This window comes from Pseudonaja textilis, chromosome Z, assembly GCF_049901715.1.
Source record: "Pseudonaja textilis isolate UNSWEBS1 chromosome Z, rPseTex1.2, whole genome shotgun sequence".
In the NCBI taxonomy this organism is placed as follows: Eukaryota; Metazoa; Chordata; class Lepidosauria; order Squamata; family Elapidae; genus Pseudonaja; species Pseudonaja textilis.
In genome coordinates, this window is record NC_142008.1 from 82852699 (window position 1) to 82876607 (window position 23909).

The window sequence follows — 23909 nt, forward strand, 5'->3', positions numbered from 1 at the left end:
AAAAAGCACCCATAACAACCATGTTTCCCATATCTGTCACCAAAACCACCAAGAGATAGACAGTTTGTTACTAGAAAAAACACCAAGCAACAGGCACAAACTGTAAGTACAAAAAACCACCTTCAAACAATTAATTCATAAAACACAGCAAAGCTGAGATAGCAGATAGACCCTGCTACAATGAAAGGAACGCTCTGCGTTCATCAATACATACCCGTCTGTCGATCTTATCACCCTGTGAACCATACATTAAATATTATAAGGGAATGCTGCAGGATGTTAAAATCACAATACAGTACAGAGGTAAGTTGTTTTCGATTTTCATTATCTGAACAGTTCTGCGGCTATGTATATGGATGACATAGAAGTGTACATATTTTTTTAAAAAGCTCAAGTTCCTTTTCAGAACAAATATTTTTGATTGAGATTAAAAATTAACACTGAAATTTGTTGTTATGTATAGTTTAACATGAGTCAAATGAGGTTTGCTTGATTTATAAGGATTTTACTTCATTTAAATCTAACTACCAACTCATTTGTTTTTAAATTAGTTTGCATACAAACAATGGAATGAGGTTCATAACAATTTTCCATGCTGCTTTAATGGGGAAAATTTTTATGTATTGTATTAAAAATACGGAAAAAAAATAATTTTCTTCCATCCTAAATGTATACACAATGTTTGAAGCATACACATGTTCTACAAACTAATAACAAAAGGATTGAAAGTCAAGACCATTTACTTCTGTATTATTGATAAATTCATAAGAAGGCAATCCCACATGTGGTCTCAATAATTGACCAAGGTATTTTGTACAAATTTGTTTCTTGGCTTCATATAGTCATGGTTCAAATATTAACCATTACTCTGACTGTGAAAAAATAAAAAACATATACTATTTTGCCTTACCATTCAGTCCTTTATTTCAGTTTTTATTTCCTTCAAGGATGTACTGTATATATCAAACAGATTACACATGCATTTCTGATTCTTTACAATATATTTTCCCTTTCCTTATGGAGTTCAAAGCATAACAAACACTCCTCCAAAATTTCCTCTCTTTAGCTCTATGAGATGGATTGGATGACAGAGCTTTCATAACTGAGGACAGATTTAAACTTGGATCTCCTTGGTCCAAATTCAGTGCAATCCCACCATACTATTATTTTCCATATATTTCCATATATGTTAGCCACAGATATTACTTATAATCCAGCAAACAAGTAGTTTTGTAATTCTAATCATTGGATCTATCCCCATATGCTTATGAGAATTAACACAAATTAATGGAAAACACTATATATTAAAAGCAATAGTTTGTGTCAAGATCATTTTACAGATTACAGATAATCAGAGTTGGAAGGGACCTTGTAGGTCATCTAGTCCAACCCCCCGCCCAAGTGGGAGACCATACACCATTTCTGATAAATGGCAGTCCAATCTCTTCTTGAAAGTCTCAACTGAATATTTAATAGTGCTTTATGGTTTATTAAATGTAATAATAAAGGTATTTTATAACAACTCTCTTTTTAAAGAATGTTTCTTTATGGGCACTTCTAAAAAGTTTCAGGGTATGCAAGTTATAGGTTCATTATCCTGTACCTGAGACAGAATGTTAGTGCACTGCTGAAGTAAGGACACTGGAGGATTTCCAATACTAGTTGCTAGCTGTACCCGTAGCAGCTGCTTCCTTTAGAGTGGCATTTTCTTGCAAAGCATGGGCCAATGCCACAGCTGCACACCAGTTTGAAACAGAATCTGTGAAAAGAGTCCTCCACAAAGAAGTTGGCCAGCTGAGACAGAATTTCCAGTAGCTGTAAAATAAGCAGTCAATTTATTGATAGGACTAGTTCAGATTAGTTTATATAAAGCTTTTGAAAATACCCGAGAGATTATCTAATGCAGGAATGTTTTGACCTTGATTGGGGGCTTCAAAGCGTATAGCCAATTGAAATGGTGAAAAAAAATATGTGGGCCAATTTAGGGCAGCTATGCAGGAGTTGTTGATCTGCTATCAGCAGGATTTTGTACTTCGAAACTAATTGTCCATCATTTAATCAATGTTTAATAAACTATGGAAAAGTTAACTTATAGAATAAAATGTTCTGAAGAATACGCTGACCTTAAATACATATATAATATGTGGCATCCATGTAAGAATTCATCAGGATATTAAGAATACCCAGAGCAAATAGCAGAACATAGAATAATAAGAGTTGGAAGGGACCTTGGAGGTGTTCTAATCCAACACTCTACTCGAGCAGGAAAGCCTATATACCATTTTGGACAAATGGTTGTCCAGCCTCTTTTTAAAAACGTCCAGTGATGGAGCATTCCGAAGGCAAGCTATTCCATTGGTTTTACTACCCTCACCATTAGGAAATTTTCCCTTATCTCCGTTGTTTCTTGTCTTCTGGTGGTTTGGAAGATAGTTTAACCCCCCTCGTCTTTTTAGGAGTACTGCTATTATGTGTCCTCTAATTCTTCTTTTCACCATACTAGACACACACAATTCCTGCAACCTTCGTTTTAGCCTCCAGCCCCCTAAACATATTCGTTGCTCTTTTCTGTACTCTTTCCAAAGTCTCAACCTCTTTTTATATTGTGGTGACCAGAATTGGATGCAATATTCCAAATGTGGTCTTACTAAGGCTTTGTTAAGTGGTACTAGAACTTCATGTGATCTTGATTCTATCGCTCTAAATGCAGCCTAGGACTGCACTGGCTTTTTTTGGCTGCACACTGTTGGCTCATATTTAAGTGATTGTCCTCTAGGACTCCAAGATTCCTCTCACAATTATTGGTATTGAGCCAAGTTTCAGCTAAACTGTACCTATATAATTGACTTTTCTTGCCTAAGTGTAAAACCTTACTTTTATCTAAATTGATTCATTTTGTTAGATAGGGGCCAGTATCAGTAAATGTGATAATCTTATGTGTCGTTATTGTGTTTGTTAATGATCTCTTATTATGAGTTATTTTTTACAGCATGTAATAGAAAAAAAAATCCAAAGAAAGTTGCTAGGAGAGTCTAATGTTGCTTACTGATGCTTTATTTGCAACTGGAAATGAACAGAACTGGAAAACTGTACAATTACCACTTATAAGAATAAGCCTCCTAAAAGTGAGAAGAATTTTCCTCCCTCCTGCCACCCAACGATCATGCATTTTTACACCTAAAGTTAGAAGTAGGAATTTAACTTTCCAATACCGTACCATCAATGGTTGAAGGTAGAAGAGTTGATACAATTTCTCCTTGCCCTTTTTGGTTTTTGTATAAGAAACACTGGAAGCAATAAAGGACAGCACAGCGCAGGACAAATGGTTGTTTCTCATTTACCATTGACATAAGAAGCACAACAATTGCAGGCCTATGATTGAAAGAAGAATTTTTTTTTTAGTTTAGGTTTGTACGCTTCCATAAGAATATGGTACATATACACATAAAGTTGATACACTAATAGGTAAAAGAAAGTATATTAATTAACCCAAGTTATCAGAAAACATGTGACTTATTCAATTTCTCTCATTTTTGTTTTTGCAGTTCTTCCAAGTAATTACTTAATTTTACACATTATTATTATTTTAATATGGCTCTTCTTCCCAAGACAAAATTATTTACAAGAAGTCCCAGTTCAATGCCTTAGGTCTCCAAAAAGGATAAGGAAGATGGCAGAGAGGCAACTAGAAGGAATTACAACTCGGTATCACTTTCAGATCTGGACCTTCTTTTAACTCCTTTTTGAACTCGATTATAAAAGAAATAACAAAGAAACAAATAATTTGCAATTCATAAACTTCTGATAAAAACCATATTTGAGTATATGAAACAACTATCAATACCACATTACTATCAGTGTACTTCTAGTTTCTTTGATGAAACAGATTATTTGGACCTTTTGCAGTCAGGGTTCAGATCCGGATATAAACAGAAATGGCATTGGTCACACTTTTTGTGACCAATGATCTCTGATGAGAATGGCATGGGAGTAGTGTGTTCATCCTTGCTCTACTCGCTCTACTTTAATACCATTGATGATGGTATCTTTCTGGAGTGGCTTTGGAATGGGAGGGGGCGGCATTGTGTTGTCCTTGTTCACTTCCTTCCTTTAGGTTGCTCAGTCAGTGTTGATAGGAAGCAAGAGATCCAGCCTCAACCCCTGCTTTGCAGGGTTCAAGAGGGTTTGGCACTTTCTCCACTTTGTTTAACATATATATCAAGTATCCACCAACATGGATTGAGGGTCATCAATATACTGATGACACTCATCTGTATACTGCGGCCTATGGTGAGTAAAACCATACTGTGACCTCCCTCTCTCAGTGCCTGGAGACTGTTATGGACTTGATGGGGAGCAATGGACTGAAACCCTAGCAAGACAGAATGGCTGTTGGTTTGGAACTCTTTAATCCATAGAAAATTGCCACACCTGATCTTGGGTGGGGTTTCCCAAATAGACCCAGTGCGCGACCTTGGAGGTTCTCCTGAATTCATGACTCCTGCTTGAAGAACAAGTGGCAGTCAGGCCAGGAGGGCCTGTGGGCAACTGTGGGTTATGCCCTTTCCTGGGCCAGCAATTCCTGCTAAAAGTCACCTATGCCCTGGTCACCTCCCATCTTGACTACTGCAATGCATTCTACATGGGGTTGCCCTTAAAAAGTATCCAGAAGCTTCAATTGGTTCAAATCTGGAGGCCCACAGGGTACTATGCAATCCTAGATTTGTACGTGTCTCCTCCTTGCAGGAGCAACATTGGCTGCCCATTTACTTTTGAACCCAGTTCAAGGCTCTGGTAGTCATCTTTAAAGCCCTACATGACCTGGGACTAGGTTTTTCAAAGGACCATCTTTTTCCAATCATATCTATCTGACCCACCAGAGCAGGAAAGCAGGGAATGTTATGGGTCTCTCTTATGCTGGCTCAGGAATTCTGGAAGTTGAATTCCACACTTCATAAAAGAGCCATAGGTCCCCATCCCCGAACTAGCGGCACCAAGAAAGGCCAGAAATAAGACTGGCCCTCATTTTGCAGTCTTGCAAAAGGATCTCAGAGTGATACGGAGTCCATCAAGTAGTTGATCTGATTGTTGTGGCCAGGGGGAAGGGGTTATTAGTTTTGTACTGAGGCTTTATAACTGTAAATTGGCAAGTATCACTGTGAGTGAATTGGGTGGCCGTATAAATTTTCTTAATAAATAAATAAATCATGAAAACTCAGAATAACTTCAATATCAATTCCCATTTCTTATAATTAAATGTTAAGATTTCAGATTTTCATATCCAATTTACACAAATATGTGTTTCCTCTCATAAACATTAATTTTTACACAAAGTTGCATTATATTTTCTTGAACATACCTTGGAGGATTTGAAGGTGCATTTACTGAAGCAAAGTAATCTTGATTCATTTGAGATCCTCGAATTACTTCTGATACAGTGTTAATGGTCTAGAAAATAAGAATGAAAGAACATAAAGAAATCAACTCTAATAGCTATTATGTCAGAATGAGAAAGTGAATAATGAATTGATATTGAATTAGTTTCTTTGACTTATGCTACATTATGCAAAATGCACACTGCCAGTATTTATATTTATTTATGAAAATACAATCAAGTATTTTCAATTTTGATTCTCTGTATATATTCTGTCAATGAAGATAACATGATTGCTAACAGATTTAGGATTGGACAATGTTACGGTATTAAGATTTAGAAACTGATCAGCAGTGAGTAGCTGCACGAGGCCGTGAAGCTGATGTAAGTCTTGTTGATGTAACAAAAGTGATTCAGCAAAGCATGGGTATTTCCCTTTAAGGCTGGAGAGTAAAGTTTCCTTAAGAGGTATGTATATAAAGGCAGGCCTTAGAGGGCATGGTTCTCTTTCCTTGTGGCCAGTATTCAGTGCAGAAGTTCTCCATGTGTTAGGAAGAAAAGCTTGCTTGTAAAGGTATTTTGCTACCACATGTATATTGTATGCATATAACTCTTGTATATTAAACCACTGCTATTGTCTAAGTCTCTGTGTGCTGTGTATTGGTCCTGGGTTATCTCATAAAGGTAGTCATGCTGCAAAACGCTCTGACAATATTTCATTACTTGTTTCTCCATGCAATCAGAAGAATATGAAATTATTTAAAGTTCAGCAATTTTTGTGCATGTAGTTGTTTACATTGAATGAGTTGATTTATATGTGATTATGTGATGTCATACTCTGCAGACAACTTTTATAGGTTACCCTACAAAATCTCAAAAACCATGAGACAATGACATCAGTTCAATTTACCATCAAATGATGGTAAAACACCATAAAATATTCTAAAATGATATTATTCTATAATAATATTGTTAAAATGAAAGTTACCTTTATAGTAGCAAAAGAAGACCTGAACTCTGTTTGTCAACTGTTTTCAATAATCTAAAATTAGTTAAATTTACACTTGAAATACTGAAATTGAATCAAACAGAGATAGTCCCCATTTAGTGACCATTCGAATTTACAATGGCACTGAAAAAAACACTTATGACTATTTTTCACATTTTCAACCATTCTAGCAATTCCATGACCATGTGATGAAAATATAGATGCTTGGCAAGCAATTTGTATTTATGATGGTTGCAGAATCCAGAGTCATGTCATCACTTTTGTGACCTTCTGACAAGCAAAATCAATGGGAAAGCCAGATTCACTTAACAACTACAGTGATTCACTTCACACTTGGGGCAAGAAAGTTGTAAAATGGACAAATTCACATAACAACTATCTCACTTAACAGAAATGTTGGGCTTAACTGAGGTCATAAGTTGAGGACTATCTGTAATAATGTGTGTCAATATCTTAAAGTTCTACAGAAATTTTTAAAAGTTCAGTATTTCAGAAAAGGCTATGATAATTTCTTCTTGTTTTCTGATCATTATCTTATCTTGCAACAGTCACTACTTTCTAGTATTTTACCTCTGTAAGGATATCAGCAGGAACTCCAGTTGCCATCAGAATTGTACAAAGCTGCTGCAATAACCCACAATGAAACATGGTTTTTTGACAACTGCTGGTGGCACCAGGAGGATTTGTAGGAGACACCAGCACACGTACCAGCTGTAAAGAAAGTAAACAATGATTTAGGTGTGTTGAAAGTATCCAAAGCATCATCTTTAAGTTACTTCAAAGATAATGTTATTCCATTTGACATTAGTACAAAACTTAGATCTCATTTTAAATGTTACTTCATATGGATAAGAAATTACCTGCAGCATCAAATGCAAATTGGTTACTTTCTGTGCAGACCAACCAGCATTATCATCACCAACTTCAAACCATGGTTTCATACGCTGAATATAAGAACCTTCCTTGAAAAAATTCTGATTTGAATTGTTATTTTTCAACAAATTTTGTAGCAACAGAAGACAGTCCTCTACTACTATGCCTGCAAAATAGAGTGGTTAAAAGACATTGATTTTAATAGCCCTTATAAATCTGAACTATCTAAACTCATAAACTATAGTATGAAATTGAAGATTTCAGGCACATACCTCCATCACTGTTACCCTCATCTGTTATGATATCTAACAATCTTTCAAATGCATTTTCAAAAGCAACTATTTTCTGGATTGCTGCATTACTTTTTGTTAACTGCTGAAGTAACAAAACACCCTGGAGGAGAAAGGAAAAATAAAAGACAAAATGTTCATGCAGTTAAAAATAACAGACAACACTACCACTTATAGACAAGAACCAGTATATATTCCATAAAAATCGCTTAAAAGTTTGTGAGAATCAATTGAATAAGAATCACTACTTTATTTCATATAATTTCATCTCCTGTTGCTCAAACCTCCTTTAACAAAAACAGGGAATGAGGGGAAAATAAGGGGAAATTTTGTAAAGCACTCCGTCATGCAATTTCTTCAAATGACTCAGAACGTCTTCCTTACCTATGTTTTAGGATTTTTAATGCCACATTATCAAGTAAAAATAGTAGAATTTTATTGTTTTAAGTTAATTGTTTGAACAGGCAGTCTATTAATTTGAATAGCAAGAATAAACTGTTACACATTGTGGGCCTCTAGTTTTTTAAAACTTACAGTGCCATCTCTTCTTCTACAGTTATACTTTAGAATTCTCTCTCAAAGTATTAAATAAGTAGTATAAACTTCCAGATGGAAAGTTTTGGTTCCTGGCTCTTTCTTTGTTTGAACTTTGCAAAAAATAAACACATGTTGCATACTGTCTACTGATAAAGCAGCAGAATAGTGTTTGCTGCACCTGCAAACTTATTTCTAACTTATCTTAAAATGTATATCTACCTAGACACTAGTTAAAAACTAAGAAAATAAGATTTTGTTCTAACTATGCAAAATGCACGTCTGATAAATTGTAAAATAAGGACAGCAATCATAATATGTAAAAGAGTAAGAAAAATATAAGACTTAGGGATGTGAAGTGCAAGGAAGTACAGTTATAAGCAAAGAACCTGTCAGTTCAGATTAACAATTTTCTGTGCAAAACATTCAGCACTTCAAAATCACAGAAATTTGTTTATCAATTTACAATAAATCTATCAATCCCTTAAGATTTTCAGCATAAGGTTACATTAAAAATAAAAATATTTTCTTCAAACACAATCCATAATATTCTGCAATAATGATGTTGGCATATACCTCATGTGCTAATCATCTACTCCGATTATATCATATTTTCACTGAAACATAAATGTTAAAAAAACGCTAGGCTGGTTTTACAATTGAGAAAAGAATGTCATTACTAAAATGTTGCATGAGTATAAAGTATCTACTCACATCATTTCTTATGACCTCTCTAGAATCTGCTAGTAGATCCATTAACCTTGAGACTCCTAGAAAAAAAAACAGACTTGAGTTTAAGGGAGAATTATCTATTTTAATCAGCCGCAGACATTCAAGGTCTCAAACAAAGCCTTGTCTAGTCTGGCCTGTAGCGTTCTACTAAATTGAAATATCAAGGTCTGAATATATGAATTTCTACATTCATGTCATATGAGACATCATTAAAGTATGACCCCACTCCCCATATTCTTTTCTTGATAAATTAAGAAAACAGCTTTTTAATGGCTTGTTGGCATTCAGAGAATAAAAATTAGCGTAGGGTAGGTGTTTCTTGTGCCACTGTAACTTATCTAAATATTTTGGCTAGAAATCAGTGAGCTTCAAAAATTTTAAGAACCGGCATGGGTAGGTGGGTGTGGCCAGCACTTAGTGTGTGACAGCACTTAGTCTCCTGCAGCACTCTGCCAATCAAAACGGGGCGCGGGTTAATTACAAAATGTGGGCTTTGCTTTGTGACATCCAGATCCAGTGAGCAAGGGGTGTGAACTGCACAGAAAATACTCTTTTGTTTGGTTATGAAAAACTATCCCCAAAGTCAGATGTACACTAAATGCAGACTGACTTTTAACTACACATCTTTCTAGCAAACAGCAAATTTTGAAGCTCCAGGTAAAGAGAATTCATTTTAGGATGAGTAACCACAGTTTGCATGTTGGAGGTTCCTAAAGGAATGCTGGAAAACTCTGTAATTTAAAGAACATTTGAGGGAAGAGTGCAGAGAATAGCCGTTCTCTGCCTGAGATTGTAGAGACCTGGCACCAATCAAAACACTGTTTGTGAAACAACTGATAATCACTGACAGGGTAAACCACTAATATATGAAAATAAGGGCAAACTCCACTCCCTTCTAGTACTGATGATGTTACCTAGTTTGGTAATGAAACATCTGCAAGAAAACCATCAAGCTCAGAGAGCATAAAGACACCCACAGTTCAATCCTGAGCTACAAAAATCCTCTTCTATCGATAAATACTTTCTGATTAGAGAGACTCAGAGCCTGCCTTATATGAGATGGCTCCCAGTGGATTTCATTCTAAATCTTGATATGATTTCTATAAATAAGGAATGTAGAATTATAATGGCTGAGTATTTGATCCTTCATACATCAAAAAAATTCACCAAAAAGCTAAGGGATAAACAAATTAAAAACAGATTTGAAAAGGCTTGGGGGAGTGAAAGTGTAAGAAAGAAAGAGGAAAAGTAGGAAACCCATAAAAGAATGGCTTCCAACTTTCTTTGGTACAGATATAAATAAAACTATATCACACTCTTACTCTAACATTTGTCTACATTATTTCCATAATCTCATATCTAATCATCAAAGTCCAGATCAATTTTTAATTTCAGTTTCTCACAAAAAGTCCAGTAATGCTTCATATTGCTTTAAATACTATTGCATACTATTTGTTAAAGGAAACCACAACTTAATTGCACCAAACTCTAAATAAAACAAGAATGCAAAATCCTAAACTGTAGTGACGCATGCTACTCAACTTTGGCAATTTTAAGGTGCACAGACTTCAATTCCAGAATTCCCAAGGCAGCATGGTTTACCCATCTTAAACTTGCCAAGACTGAAAAACACTGATCTACAGATAGGGACTTTTCCATTTCTCTTTTACTAGTTACTTACTTACTTATGATCAATCATAATACAAAATCCTCACTTCCACCCCTTCCCATTCCCTGACTAACCTGCCTTCCAGCTTTGTTCTCCTGCATGTAGGGCAACAAAAAAACCCATGTGACTTCCAGTTTTAAAAAAGTTCAGTCAGATCTTCCAACTTCTCAGGGAAAAAAAAATCTCATGAAGTTGGAAGGTCTGATTGAACTTTTTTTAAAAAAGTGGTGGTCACATGATCTTTTGGGCTGGTAGGAGGGTGGTAGCCTCCCAGCTGATCAGCTGCAGGTTCATTCATTGCCTCCCAGCGTGGCTCCTAGTCACGCCCCTGCAGCTTCCCCACCCTGATTGGCAACCCCAAGGGGGCAGGGCCAGACAGTGGTGGGCTTTGCTGGTTCACTGAACTGCACAGAATCTTTAAAAACTGGTTCGCCCAAACCAGTGTCAATCAGCTGCAGCCCACCTCTGCTAGAAATAGTATTACCAGATATATGGAAAATTATGCTCAACTTTTGAATAGTTTATAAAGTTCTCAAAATGAGGTGTGAAGCCAGGAGTACAATTAATTTTATCATTGGACTGCCAAGCAAGAAACATCTTTTAATAACTTACAACAATGAATTTATTACACTTTCTCATATACAAGAACAAGTTATCCAGAGTATAGCAGTAAAATCCATTTTAGGTTATTATAATACACTATATACATAGCACTGAAAATCTAATCCATCCATCATATTAATTATCAGAGATACTCTAGGCAGGCACTATGAATAATAATGCAATTGCCATATTCTGTAATAAACTAAATTTAATTGAGCAGCCATTGTACAATTCTTAGTTCTGAAACAGATAAGACCCATTCTGCGCCCTAATCAAGGGGATGTCCCAAAGGTGCTTTTTCCAAAAAGCATCTGGACTTTATTTTTTTTTTTGAAAACATTTTGCTTCTTCACTTCTAATGACAGGTAAGGAATGGAATTATTTCACCTGGTTGTTAGCATTTTGTGTTGTGGCCTGCCGGTTGCCGGTCTCTCTGGCAGCTGAATCAGATGAGGAGGTGGCATGGGAGTCAGGGCCAGCATGAAGGCAATCTGAGAGCTCCGAGGGAGAAGAGGGAATGGAGCTGTCAGAGACAGAGGCACAGGTGGAGCCTGGACCATCCATTAGCCCTCAGATGGAGGGTCAACAGCCCCCAGGTCTGGAGGTGGCTTGAGGAAGGGTCCAATGGCTGATGCATGGATGTACAAAAGGCAGAGAAGAGGAAAGCAGTGGAAAAATATGGGCCGGTCTCTGGGACAGAAGAGCCACTGTTGCTAGCGAAGGCTCACCCTAGCTCTGGGGACAAAAAGCAGGTGGTGATGAATAGACGTGGCAGACAACTGTCAGACAGATTTGTTAGCCTGATGTGAGAGAAGAGATAGACTTTTTGCAGGAGCTGCTGGTGCTACTAATAAAGGAAACATTTAATTAATTAGGGGGTTTGTTGTGTTTGGGAGTTGAGTCAGAACATTTTGAGGGTTAGTTGTTAGGTGAGAGTCTCTGAGCGACTTGGGTCTTTATCTGTATCCTCAGTCACCTGAATCAGAGTATAAACGGATGTGGAACCTTCTTGACCCTCCTGAAAAAACTGCTTTGTAAATAAGGATTTTGTATCCTTTCCCCCTTTGTTGATGGCTATTCAGTGTTAACATACATGGCCTCTTTGACTCCTCTTTCAAGCAGTAATCCTGTGTCCAAAATGTGAATTTTGCTGTGTTCAAAACAGTAACCTTATCTTTCAAATTCAAATTGACTTCTGAATCATGTTCTAATGAATTTATTCTCCTGTGTTGTGCCATGTGTTTGTGAGTAGTTGTTTGCTTTCCCAATGTACAGGTCTGTACATGTCTCTCTGCACTGTACTGCATATACCACATTATATTGTTTATGACTGGATGTTTTGTCCTTACGGTGGACAAGCTTCTGTCTTAATGAATTTCCTGGATTTAAAGTGTGCACATATGTTGTGTTGGTTGAAAATCCTCCTGAGCTTTTCAGATATTCCTGCAATATATGGAATGACAACATTGATCCATTTGTTGTTTTCTTCTTTGTTATGAAAGAGGTGCTGCTGGATAATTTTGGAGATTTGATGAAGGCCCAGTTTTGATAAGGCATCCTTGATATGTTTTTCTTTTCTTTTCTTTCTCTTTTCCCTCAGGTGACTTTGAGGATACAGAAAAACTTCCAACTTCCGACTTTCAGTTTCAGCAATCCTCAGAGTGCTAACAACCAGATGACTAAAAAAATAATACATTTTTCCATTCCTCACCAGTTAATCAGAATTGAAGAAACTTCTTGAATGAGAAGAGAAACTATTTTAAAGGGGAAAAAAAGTTTGGATGCATTTTGGAAAAAGCATGTTTGGGGAGGCCTTCCTAGGAACATAGCTAACTGAATACATGCATAAGGGGAGATCTCAGAATGATTTTTCCCTGGAGTGTTGCACTTCTTCCTTTTAACTGAAGGGATTGATATCCCATCAGTTTTTATGACCCACCCGTGTCAAAGAATTTCCTCTTGGGACCCTTCAATACAGCTGTAAACTGGCAGATTGCTTTTGGAGATGAACTCTGAAGCTATCTGCATGCCAAAAGCTGGGAGAGGAAGGCCTGCAATCTGTTGGGGGGGCTGAAGAGTCATTGATCAAATGGACAGTAAGTTATACCTTCCCTATCTTAATCAATAAAGGTTTGATTTGATTTTATCACCTTCAAACACTATTATTCTATCTTGTCAATTTAAAAGAGGCCCTTTCTAGCAACAGCTGCTTTATCTTTTTGAAGACCTGCACCATTTTAGGGATTTCTTTTTGTCTTATAGAACAAGGAAGGAGGCTACTAAGGCAAACTAAATAAAAAAATGGGGGGGGGGGAGCTGACGGAGAAAGATAAAGATTGAAGCCATGCTTTTAGTTTACTTTTGTAGTAACTGGTAGCTTTATCTTCTCAGCTGTGGGTAGCTAAAATCTTCTGTTTCTGATTAAAAGGAAGCCAAGATAATGGAGCAAAGTATTAGACATATATTTGAAAGGTCTCTAAATAAAATACATCAATTTGTGGACCAATTGTTCTCTGAGGATAAAAGAAAAATCCTCTCAAAGTACTTCTGACATACAAACATGTGGAGAACTTTACCAAACTGCCAAGGCAACTTCACAAGTAGCTGAAAATGCAGAGGAGTGTATCGCAGTTTTGAAAAAGCCAGATATTAACTTTCATTTTTACCCTCACTACTATGGTTCAAATGTAAACCTCTCAACAAAACTGAAAGAAGAGCTTTGAGAACAGATAGATTTGAGACCTTTTCTTTAAGGACATTAACAAGGCTGAGGATCCTGTGAAAAAAAAGAAAGGAATACAAATCCTTGATAGTTCCAGAGAAGAAAAAGATTTTACTCCATGAAGATAAGTTGGAAAGAGTGACTTAAATTTAATGAATTAATTGGAATCAGAATGCATGTTTCTCTGCTTGATATGTACAACTGAAAGAAATGTTTAACCCAAAAATTGCAAATGTATTGTATTAAGAGAAAGTAAAAGAAAATGATGTATCAGTTTAAAGGAAAACTCTGTATATTAAAAGGAATGTTTATAAAAGAAAAAAATAAGTATTCTATAAGGATAGTTTAGAGGGAGGGAGCTAAATACAATATTGAAGTTTAAAGCTTGCATGTTAAAGTTAAAGAATAAGGTGTATTAAAAAGTTTTGATTTAAAAGAAAAAAATTGCCTTTTTGTTTTTAAAAAAAGTTTAGTACTTTGAGGTAAAAAGGGAGGGTGAAAGGGGAAAAATATATCCCCCCCTTTTTTTAGGCCAAAGAATTTGAAAGAATAGGATAAATTTTGTAAATAAAAATGGTGACAGTTTATAAATATTACTAGGTACAAATAGAAATAGATGATGTTTCTAAAGCAAGGAAGATAAAGCAGAAATGGTTAACTTGATTACTTTATTTAAAGAGGAAAATATGTTCTTATTTGGATATCACTTCTGGAATTTGTGCTTTTGAAGAAAAAAATTAAACTTTGATCTTGGTTTTTTTATTAGAAAGATTTGATGTTATAGAAATGGCCAGCTATATATTAATGTGTAATAGCAAAAAGTTGAGGCTGGAGGGTGTTTATTTTGTACTGAGCTAGGAAGAGTTGGAAGTTAATGGTCCCTTTTCTTTCTATTTCTCTTCCCCATTGTATTTCACACCCCCTTTTCCTGTTCCCTTTCCGCCCTAAATTTCTTCTTTTCTTTTTTTTTTCTTTAGTATTTTATATAATAAAATAAAAAATATGCAAAAAAATGGAAAAAACATGTTTGGAACAACCATGACCTGGATGATTAAGAATCTTCATGGAATTTCTCTTTCTCAAGGGGTTGATTAAATAACACCTTAATTGGTTCTGGAATACAATTCCAAAGCTCCCAGCCCTTGCCCAACACTACTTGAATCAGGGTATGGTTTGATCTAGAATAGAGGCTCCTATGTTGCGGCATTTCATTACTCAATTATGGTCTTTCTTCAAAACATGTGCTTATTATTACTCTTACCTTTTCATACTAAAGAAAACATTATTTACCCTAAAAGTTAATGCTGACAGATTTTAAATTTTTATCAATTGCTTTGGATATCTATTTTCATTCCTGTATGCTGCCCAGAGTCACCATGTGTGAGTTGGGTAGGCATATAAATTTGTTTAATAAAAATATAATTAATAGCTATTACATTTAAAATATAATTAATAAATAGCTGTTACATTTAAAAATGGATGCAAAAGTTTAAAAATACTTACCCATAGGACTGACTAAGATTATCTGCTGCAATTGGGGACCCTGTTGTTTTAACAACACTGTAAGAAGTTTTACTCCAGGCCACCGGACATGAAAATCAAACTCCTGCAATGATCATATATGTCATTGATAAAGTATTAAAGTTTTATTGTAGTAGTAATGTAATGCACCAGTTCTAAAGAGGCTAGTATTTCTTTTTCTCTCTGGGGTGAGTAATTAATAAACTATTGATTGAAATATTACAAATCTGCCAAATAATTAACATCAAGCAATAGCAATACCTAAAAAGCTCTTACCAGTTAAATTTGTTTTATGAGTTAAACATATGAGTTAAATTTGTTTGAATAACTGGTTGAACTGAAAATACTTAAGTGAGTCATCAGAAGTGAAAAGAAGCTAAAATATCTCTCATTTTATGTTTACTCTTCTGTATAAACAGTAGTGCAGCATATGAGGAGAAATGCAATCATAATAAGGATCTCTCCCTTAATTTTTTCCACTGTAATCCTTTCTTACTACTGTAATCCTTTTATCCACTGGCTCAAGTGAAGTAGGTAAGTAGGTTTTGTCCCATCCCCTGTTTCCGACACACACAAATTTCATGACTCCTTGCAAAATGTCTCCTTCAAAATATGTATCAGATTGAAATGGTTAACTGGGAATGCTGTACAAATGTACTCTAAGAATTTTTCACTTGCAAACTTTCAGATAGAAAAAACCTGATCCCTAAGTCCATTCTTGAAAGTCCCAGAAATCAGAAGATCAGAAAAGATTAGTTTTTGATGCACCACAATGACCTTCACAATGCCAATAATGCGCAAATATTGAACAGAAGTGGGAAACGATGATGAAGATGACAAAATCATTAGGCACGGACAAGATCATGGAACATGTGAAAAGTCCAGTGTCTAGCCAGTCCAGAACAACCAAGAGGAAAGGAAAACTGATGGAAGAAATAGAGATGCTGTTCAGCATAATGACTGAATATTAGCATCAGTGGTGTGTACCCCTTAGCCCAATATTGATACAGGAGAAGGCTTAAAACTTGTTTCATGACAGGAGGTTGGTGAAAGCATTGCTGAAGATTGTTGGAAGTCATCAATGGTTCCTGACTTTTAAGGGTTGTGTGAACTTGCATAATGTGAAAGTGAGTGGAAAGACAGCGAGTGTGGATGAGGATGCATCCTGGGAGTTCCTAGAATCCCTCAAGGAAATAATTGAGGAAATTGGTTATTCATCCCAGCGATATTTAATGTGAATGAAACAGGTTTTATTTGAAGAAAATGCTGGACAAATCTATACCAGCAAGGAGATGGTGATACAAGGCTTCAGCTGTGAATAACTGATGCTAGATGCCACACTTTTGGTGATTTGATTCTGAACTGAAAACTGCTAGTCTACCACTCTGAAAAAACAGCAAGCTGTTGAAAATATCTCAAAGAGCTCACTTTCTGTTGGGTGGAATGTTTTGTCCTGGAAGTGGAGAAGTATTGCCATGAAAAAAAATATAAGAATTCTGTAAATTTGGAATAATGCCCCGGGTAATTCACTTTACCCGAACAATTTTCAACCAAATGTGAAGGGTTGTCTTCCACAACCTAAGGACCAGGGAGTAATAACAACCTTCTAAAATATTATCTTTGCCACACATTTAGGCAGGCAGCTGGGATAATCAGACTCCCAGATGATCTTGTATTAATTTTAAAAGTTGTACAACATCTACAAGGCTGTCAGGAAAATTGTTACAGTCCCCAAGACACTGGCCCAACCTGGCTATGGCCGACACCAATCTCACTAACATGAGGCTGGTGGGGTAGGAATGGGATCTGGGAGGAGGTTATGACAGAAGGGGGTTCTACACCTGAGAAGCGAGCATGAGTCGTGGTGGAAGCTTCACCAAAGACAACTCTTCTTTCTTCTCATTCAACCCCCTAGCTGGCTGTTGTGGGGCAGGGAGGGCGCACATGAGCATCGATACCCTTCTCAAGCAAGCGGCCAGCCTCAGCCAAAGCACAATGAAGGTGCATGGAGGGGGCGGGTTGATCAGCTGATGGGTGAGCATCTTTGGCGAGGGCGCTCCAGCTTTCTCCAAGCCCGACTGTTGGGGGGGTGCAAGGTTTTGTGGGGCCATCCCCCTTTTCCCGCTGCCCTAAGCTTCTTTACCCCTTCAAAGGAGAGGTATCACTGGCAGCATTAATTGAAAAGCGTCCTCCAGGTGGCAAAAGTCCCTGTTGCAAGGTTTAAAGCCCCCCAGACGCTTTTCAATCAATGCTGACTGTGGTGCTGCTCCACTTGCTTGAGGGTATCCCCCACTCATGCACGTCCTCCTGACCCCGCAATAGTTGGCCAGGGGGTCACAGGAGGAGGGTTGTCTTTGGTGAAGCTGCCGCTGGAGGCTCATGCTCACTCCTCAGCCAACCTGGATTTCTGAAAAGTTGCCAAGAAGAAAGAAAAGGAGTAGCAAAGAGCCCCAGTGAAAACTTGCCAGGTTGGCCCAGCCTCAGCTTTCTGAGAGAGAGAAGAGACACAAAGAGAGACAGACAAACAGAGAAACAGAGAGAGAGAGAAAGGGAGAAAGAGAGAGAGAAATGAGAAAATGATGGAGAGAATGAAAGGAAAAAGAGAGAAATAAATGAAAGAGAGAAGGGGAGATAGATAAATGAGAAAGCTGGAGGGAGAGAATTAGAGAGGGAAAGGAATGGGAAACAAATGAGAGAGAGAAGGGGGGGAAAGAAAGAAAGAAAGAAAGAAAGAAAGAAAGAAAGAAAGAAAGAAAGAAAGAAAGAAAGAAAGAAAGAAAGAAAGAAAGAAAGAAAGAAAGAAAGAAAGAAAGAAAGAAAACAATAGAAATGAGAGGGAGGGAGAGAACCATTTCCCACAGGGAACATTGGGAGCCACAAAATCTGCGTAGATGTGGCTGGGGAGTGTCATGTGACTGGGTGGGAGTGACGTTGAATTGGCTATGCCCACCCAGGTTTTGTGGCCCCAGTGTTTTTTTTTCTGTGGGAAATGGGTCCAAATGGCTCTTTGAGTGTTGCAGACTAGACTAAACATAGCCAAATCTTACAACTGTTCTTTGAACATTTTAGTCCCCAGGCATTTAATCATCTTAGTTGCTCTTCTCTGCACTTTTTCCAAAGTCTCAACATCAAGGACTAGGAATGACATAACAGTCTTCCAGTATTTGAAGAGCTGTCACAGACAACAGGGGGTTAATCTGTTTTTCAAAGCACCTGAGGACAAGACAAAAAGTAATGGATGGAAACTTAACAAAGAGAGATCAATTCTAGAATTAAGGAGCAATTTTCTGACAGTGACAACAATTAATCAATGAAATGTTTTTTCTTCAGAAGTTGTGAGTGCTCCATCACTGGAGGTTTTAAAAAACTGGACAGCCATTTGTCCTGAATAATATAGTCTTTTGCTCGAGCAGGGGATTAGATTAGAAGACCTCCAATTCCTTCCAATTCTTTTACTCTTTATACTTTATTTATGTCAATGTCACTCAGTTAAATGACATAGTTAATAATTTAAAAAAAACAATTCTCACCTCTAAATAAGTCAGCAGAAGAGTGACATTTTCATGTTGTTTAATGAAAATTTCAGTAAACTGACTTCCAAAATCTTCTGTTTGTTTCTGTGAATTTTCTTCTGTAACATTAAAAATAGTACAAATCAGAGGTCTCAACAAAGACACTTTAAAATAAAAATAAGGATATTAGAAACTAAAATTGATTAATTATACATATATTTCATATTATACAAAATATGTCAGGAGTTTAGGCATTACAGTTTATAAACTTAGTAATAAATGCTAAAGTAAAACGAACTCAATGAACTAGTAAATAAACATTCAAAAATATAACAATATTCTAAGACTACCTTAACTCATTCATATACAGAAAAAGACACAAGTTGAATTTCACAAAAAGGAATCCCTTAAGCAAAGAACAATTTCATCTCATTTTTTTTAAGTTCAAAAACCTCTTCCTGAATGAACCATTTATTATGTACTGCATAATGTCTGCAAGTTTCCAAATTTCTGTGGGGGGCAATTCTGAAGAAGGTAATGAAATTATAGAGAATCCTGGTTGAATGATGATTTAAGCTCAGTTATATGATGAAAACGTTATTAGATGTGGATATGGATGAGGGCAATGTAAGGTCCTTTTAGACTCCACAGCAATGTTTGATATCATGAACTATATTATCTTTCTAGATTGCCTATGAAAGTTAGCATTGTCTTATAGGGGTAGTATGCCTTCCGGCTAGTAGAGGGTAGGAAGTCCCTAAGCCCTTGGCCTTTCTTTGGGGGAGGGGAACCATAGATTTTGAGGATAAAGATCCATTCTCCAAGCTTGTGGGTTGGTTTCTGAATATTTCATTACCAGACTAGGTAACATCTTCAGCTGAGTTTAGGAGATGTCAGTGTTCTTCTGTTTATAAGGGCTTCAGGTATGGGTGTCTCAAGTGAGGGTCTTGTGATGGCCAGCTGTGAGTCATCAGTGAGTCTTGTGATGGGTCTTGTGATAAGGAGTCAGGATCATTGGGAAGTGAATTGCTGATGGGAGTGGCTGTGTGAGTTGGTTGAGGATTAATGCTGTCTCTGGTTGGCTATGCAGTTGATTTGGATTCTATTGAGTTTGTAGGTTGGTTGTAGGTCAATGAGTCTGTTGATGGAATTGCTTGTGGAGTGCCAGGCTTCGATAAACTCACAAGCATGGCAGGTGATAGTGTAGCCAATGATTTTTGTGCTGCTCCAATTTAATAATACTGTTTGGTGTCGGTGTGGGCAGAGAATAACAAAATGTTCAGAAACCAACCCACAAGCTCAAAGAATGAACCTTTATCCTCATCCTACACCCGAGCTACAGATATTTGCCACTATTACAAACCATAGATTTTGTTGGTCAATAACCATATGAAACTGTTGGGAGAAGTTGTCCATTAGTTTGCAATGGATATTAGGTGCAGTGATAATTGAAGATGTAGAAGATACTTGTCATGTATCCCTGACCTGGGCCAAGCAGGAGGTATTCTGGATTTCTTTGTTGTGTTTCTGATATCTATAAGGGACTGAATGGGATGAAATAAAATCTAAACAAGTTCTAGTAATACTGAGTTTATCATTTCATGATTGAATTGGTATAACTCTATTCCAGACCTTGAAGACTTAGAAACTAGTTTGTCCAGAAACTGTCAACTTGTTTGCTGGCGAGTATCAACCATTACAGCAGGATAACGTCTGTAGTTTAGACCTATATTATACAGTATAATATACAGTAGGTTTCCATATATAAATCAATGTCTTGGGCGTGATCTATAAAGCCCTTTAGGACACACATTCTTTAATCTATTGGATTATGTTCTTTAAACTGAGTCTGTCCTATATATTCAAATTGCAATAATGGGAGTTAAAAACAAGTAGTCTCTGCAGAATCCTTCTAGGATACTGCAGAAATCATTTGCTTTTGGCCTTGTGGTAGAGCATTCCCTGGGAGTTCAGGATGGCTTCATGCTGTTTGCTTGCAGGAAGAAAATAAAGATAGTTCTTTTTCACTGTACATTTGGGAACTAAGTATGAGTTTTGGGTTTGATCTTATCCTAGAACATGATATATGATTTTAAAAGAGCTGTAGTGGCACAGAAGTTAGAATGCAGTATTGCAGGTTAGTTCTGCCTACCGCCAGGAGTTCAATCCTGACTGGCTCAAGGTTGACTCAGCTTTCCATCCTTCCAAGGTCAGTAAAATGAGGACCCAGATTGTTGAGTATGCTGACTCTGTAAACTGTTCAGACAGTGCTTTAAGCATTATAGAATAATATATGAGTGCTATTGGTATTATATATATTTCATCTAGTACTATAGATTATAGTTATTAATTCTATACTTTACTTTTATGGATTTTTTATTATATTCTGAAGTGTGATTTTTTTCCACTCAGAGCATTCCCAAGTTTTTATATAGGACAGCATATCTATTTTGTGATATATCTGAAATATTTTCCATTACTTCACTGACTAGTTCTAGATTTCAATTGCTATGTACCATACAGAACCCATATACAAAATTGCACAATATATTCTATATATAACTAGTATTGGGGCCATATTATATATGTAAAAACAAACTAGTATTAATAAACTCAGTTTCTCTATTTTTAATAAGATTGAATTCTTATTGTTTTTGTTTTGTCAACACTTGTGTGCATGTAAAAAGTGCTAAAACTATTTTCTAAAATATAGCATTCTTTTTCCAAATGGGTAAGTGTTGAGAATAATTAATACTTAGAACTACATCTAAATGCATCATGCTAATATATACTCTGTTTCTTTTACCTTCAGAATCATCTGTAAGTGCAGAGGGAGAAAGAGAAAGCTTTAAAAAAATAAAGCAACTTCTATTTAATATTGCAAAGAAGCACAATTAATTTTATATCACTAATGTTGAAAAGAATACAAATTGGTGCTAAAAAGGTATTTACTCATACTCTTTTAGTAGTTAGAAGGAAAAGCTTAAGATTTTTTTCCCTGTGGATGAAGCTACTCCCTTCACATACACAGTCTAACTTCAGCTGACCGCTGACCATAGTATAACTTCTTTATAGTATGTAGTCCTTGGTCACTAGAATAATTGTCTTTCAGTAGATGGGACTGTCACTGACTATGAAAGGCTCTAAGTCTTTAAATCCAATTATAATTCTTGGTCACTGAAGATGGAACTGAAAGAACAAGATACTCTAGTATGCTCAGGGAGAGTTAGTCCAATGTTAAACATACCCAGTCTTGATCTATGGAGCCTCATTTTATTATCTTACAATATTTGATGTATGTATATGATTCAGACAAGATCAATACCTTAAAAAAATAGAATTTTCATTCTTTGATGTTGCTGGCACTCTGAGTAGACATATTAAGGAGTGTGATGACCTGTAGTCTCTCAAAATAACCCGAAACCCAGAACATATATTAAAGTCCGGTAAAGCCTTCAACTTAACTTCACTGTTTTATTAGGCACAGTTTAAAGTCACAAAAGTAAATAAGGAGGCAAACAGAAAGCCAAAACAAACCGCATTGATGAGAGTTCTGAAGCAAGCCAAGATAACTAATTAGAAACTTCAGGAAAATAGACGAGAAAAGTCCATGGGAAGAACACCAGCAAAGATAAGCCTCTTTCAAGGAGAACACTGACTTCAGCAATTCTAACTGCGTAGTTGGAAACTGATATACGTAGCTCCCACCTGCAAGCCACGAGGAGGATCATGGTAATCTCTTCTTGAGTAGACCTTGCTTTTCCCTTATCCTCTCCTCCCTGCATGACCTAGGATGGATAGGGGACGGGCCTGGATCCTCCTATGACCGCTCAGCCAGCCTCTGCCCTTCCCCAGCCTCCTCCACCACCTCTGGAACCACACTCCCACTCCCTGTTGGCTGTTCCTCTTCTTCCTCAAAGTCAGACTCCACCAGGGGCATGACAAGGAGACTGGGCATGAAGCAAAGATCTGGTCTTAGCACCATCTTATCTTGATATTTTTTCCACAGAGAGCCCCTCATTCTATAACCTTCATAGTTAATATGGCTACCAAAAAACAGGTGAATATGCTTTTGGGCATCTGCCAAAATAGGTTTGGTAGCAGCGAAACCCTAAGAACCAATTACAGTTTCCCAAGAGAAGTGTTGAATGATTAGGAAAGTGAAGATGCTGACACTCTTAGGAAAGGATGCCCATCACCCAATCAGGACATAGCTTTAAGTGGCAATCAATTGATACAATGCAAGCCTTTGTCAAGCCTCATGTTGATGGCAAACCCAAGATAGGCTGGATAAAAATGTAATAATAAAACTTGAAAGTTAGTTCTCAGGCAGACTTATAATAAAACAATTAAGGGAAGATTTCTGGGCTGTATTGCTTCATCTCACACTTACTGAACTCCTCTTCCTTTCCAGTAGTTCTCATAATCTCCCACATGTCTTACACCTCTCTCCCATTTGTAGGAATCTTAATAGTTCCAGGGTTACTTGTTCTGGTGCCATAAGTCTGTCTTCTGTGCTACCAAAAGCATGCCTAACAATTAATAGATTTTGGCCACAGCCAAGTATCTTGAGATTATGATTTCCTTTGGGTTAATGTTGACTCCCAGATGCAGGATCCGCTACACCAGTATTCTCCCAATATTGGGAAAGACAGCACATTTGAGCAATTTACAGTGTTTTGTTTCTTATTGGGCCTATTCAATAAGAGAACAGTTCCAATCCTTTGCATCAACATAGTACTGTAAATCTTTTTATACTATTTTCTTTAACATGAAACAGTAAAAAACAACAAAGGGCTATTTAAAACTGGCAATTTTAAGTAAGGTAAAAAGAAACACACAATGAAATATGGTTATCAGTAAAACAAAATAATTTGTAACTAGAATGAAATGAGAATCTTTAATTTTAGAAATTCCAACATAATTACTTTACTTATTTTGAGTTATACTCATTCAAACTGATTTCTGTGACCACTGGCTTCAGCATATATTTCTTGAATTTAAAACAATGCTTTCAGATGCTGCTCATTTCACTCACACTACATTAAAAACAAATCATGCAAATCCATA

General features: G+C 36.6%; 1 protein-coding gene across 1 annotated transcript in view; it reads right to left on the bottom strand.

The window, feature by feature from the left end:
* The window catches only part of USO1 (USO1 vesicle transport factor), a gene marked incomplete at its 3' end in the record, with an annotated part of 43436 nt that overhangs the window by 12974 nt on the left and 6553 nt on the right, over nucleotides 1-23909 (bottom strand). The window contains 12 exon segments of the mRNA XM_087917185.1: nucleotides 215-235; nucleotides 1604-1687; nucleotides 1689-1765; nucleotides 1768-1815; nucleotides 3218-3372; nucleotides 5360-5448; nucleotides 6954-7094; nucleotides 7244-7422; nucleotides 7529-7649; nucleotides 8795-8850; nucleotides 15310-15412; nucleotides 18858-18958. Coding sequence (XP_087773311.1) covers nucleotides 215-235; nucleotides 1604-1687; nucleotides 1689-1765; nucleotides 1768-1815; nucleotides 3218-3372; nucleotides 5360-5448; nucleotides 6954-7094; nucleotides 7244-7422; nucleotides 7529-7649; nucleotides 8795-8850; nucleotides 15310-15412; nucleotides 18858-18958 — 1175 coding nt within the window.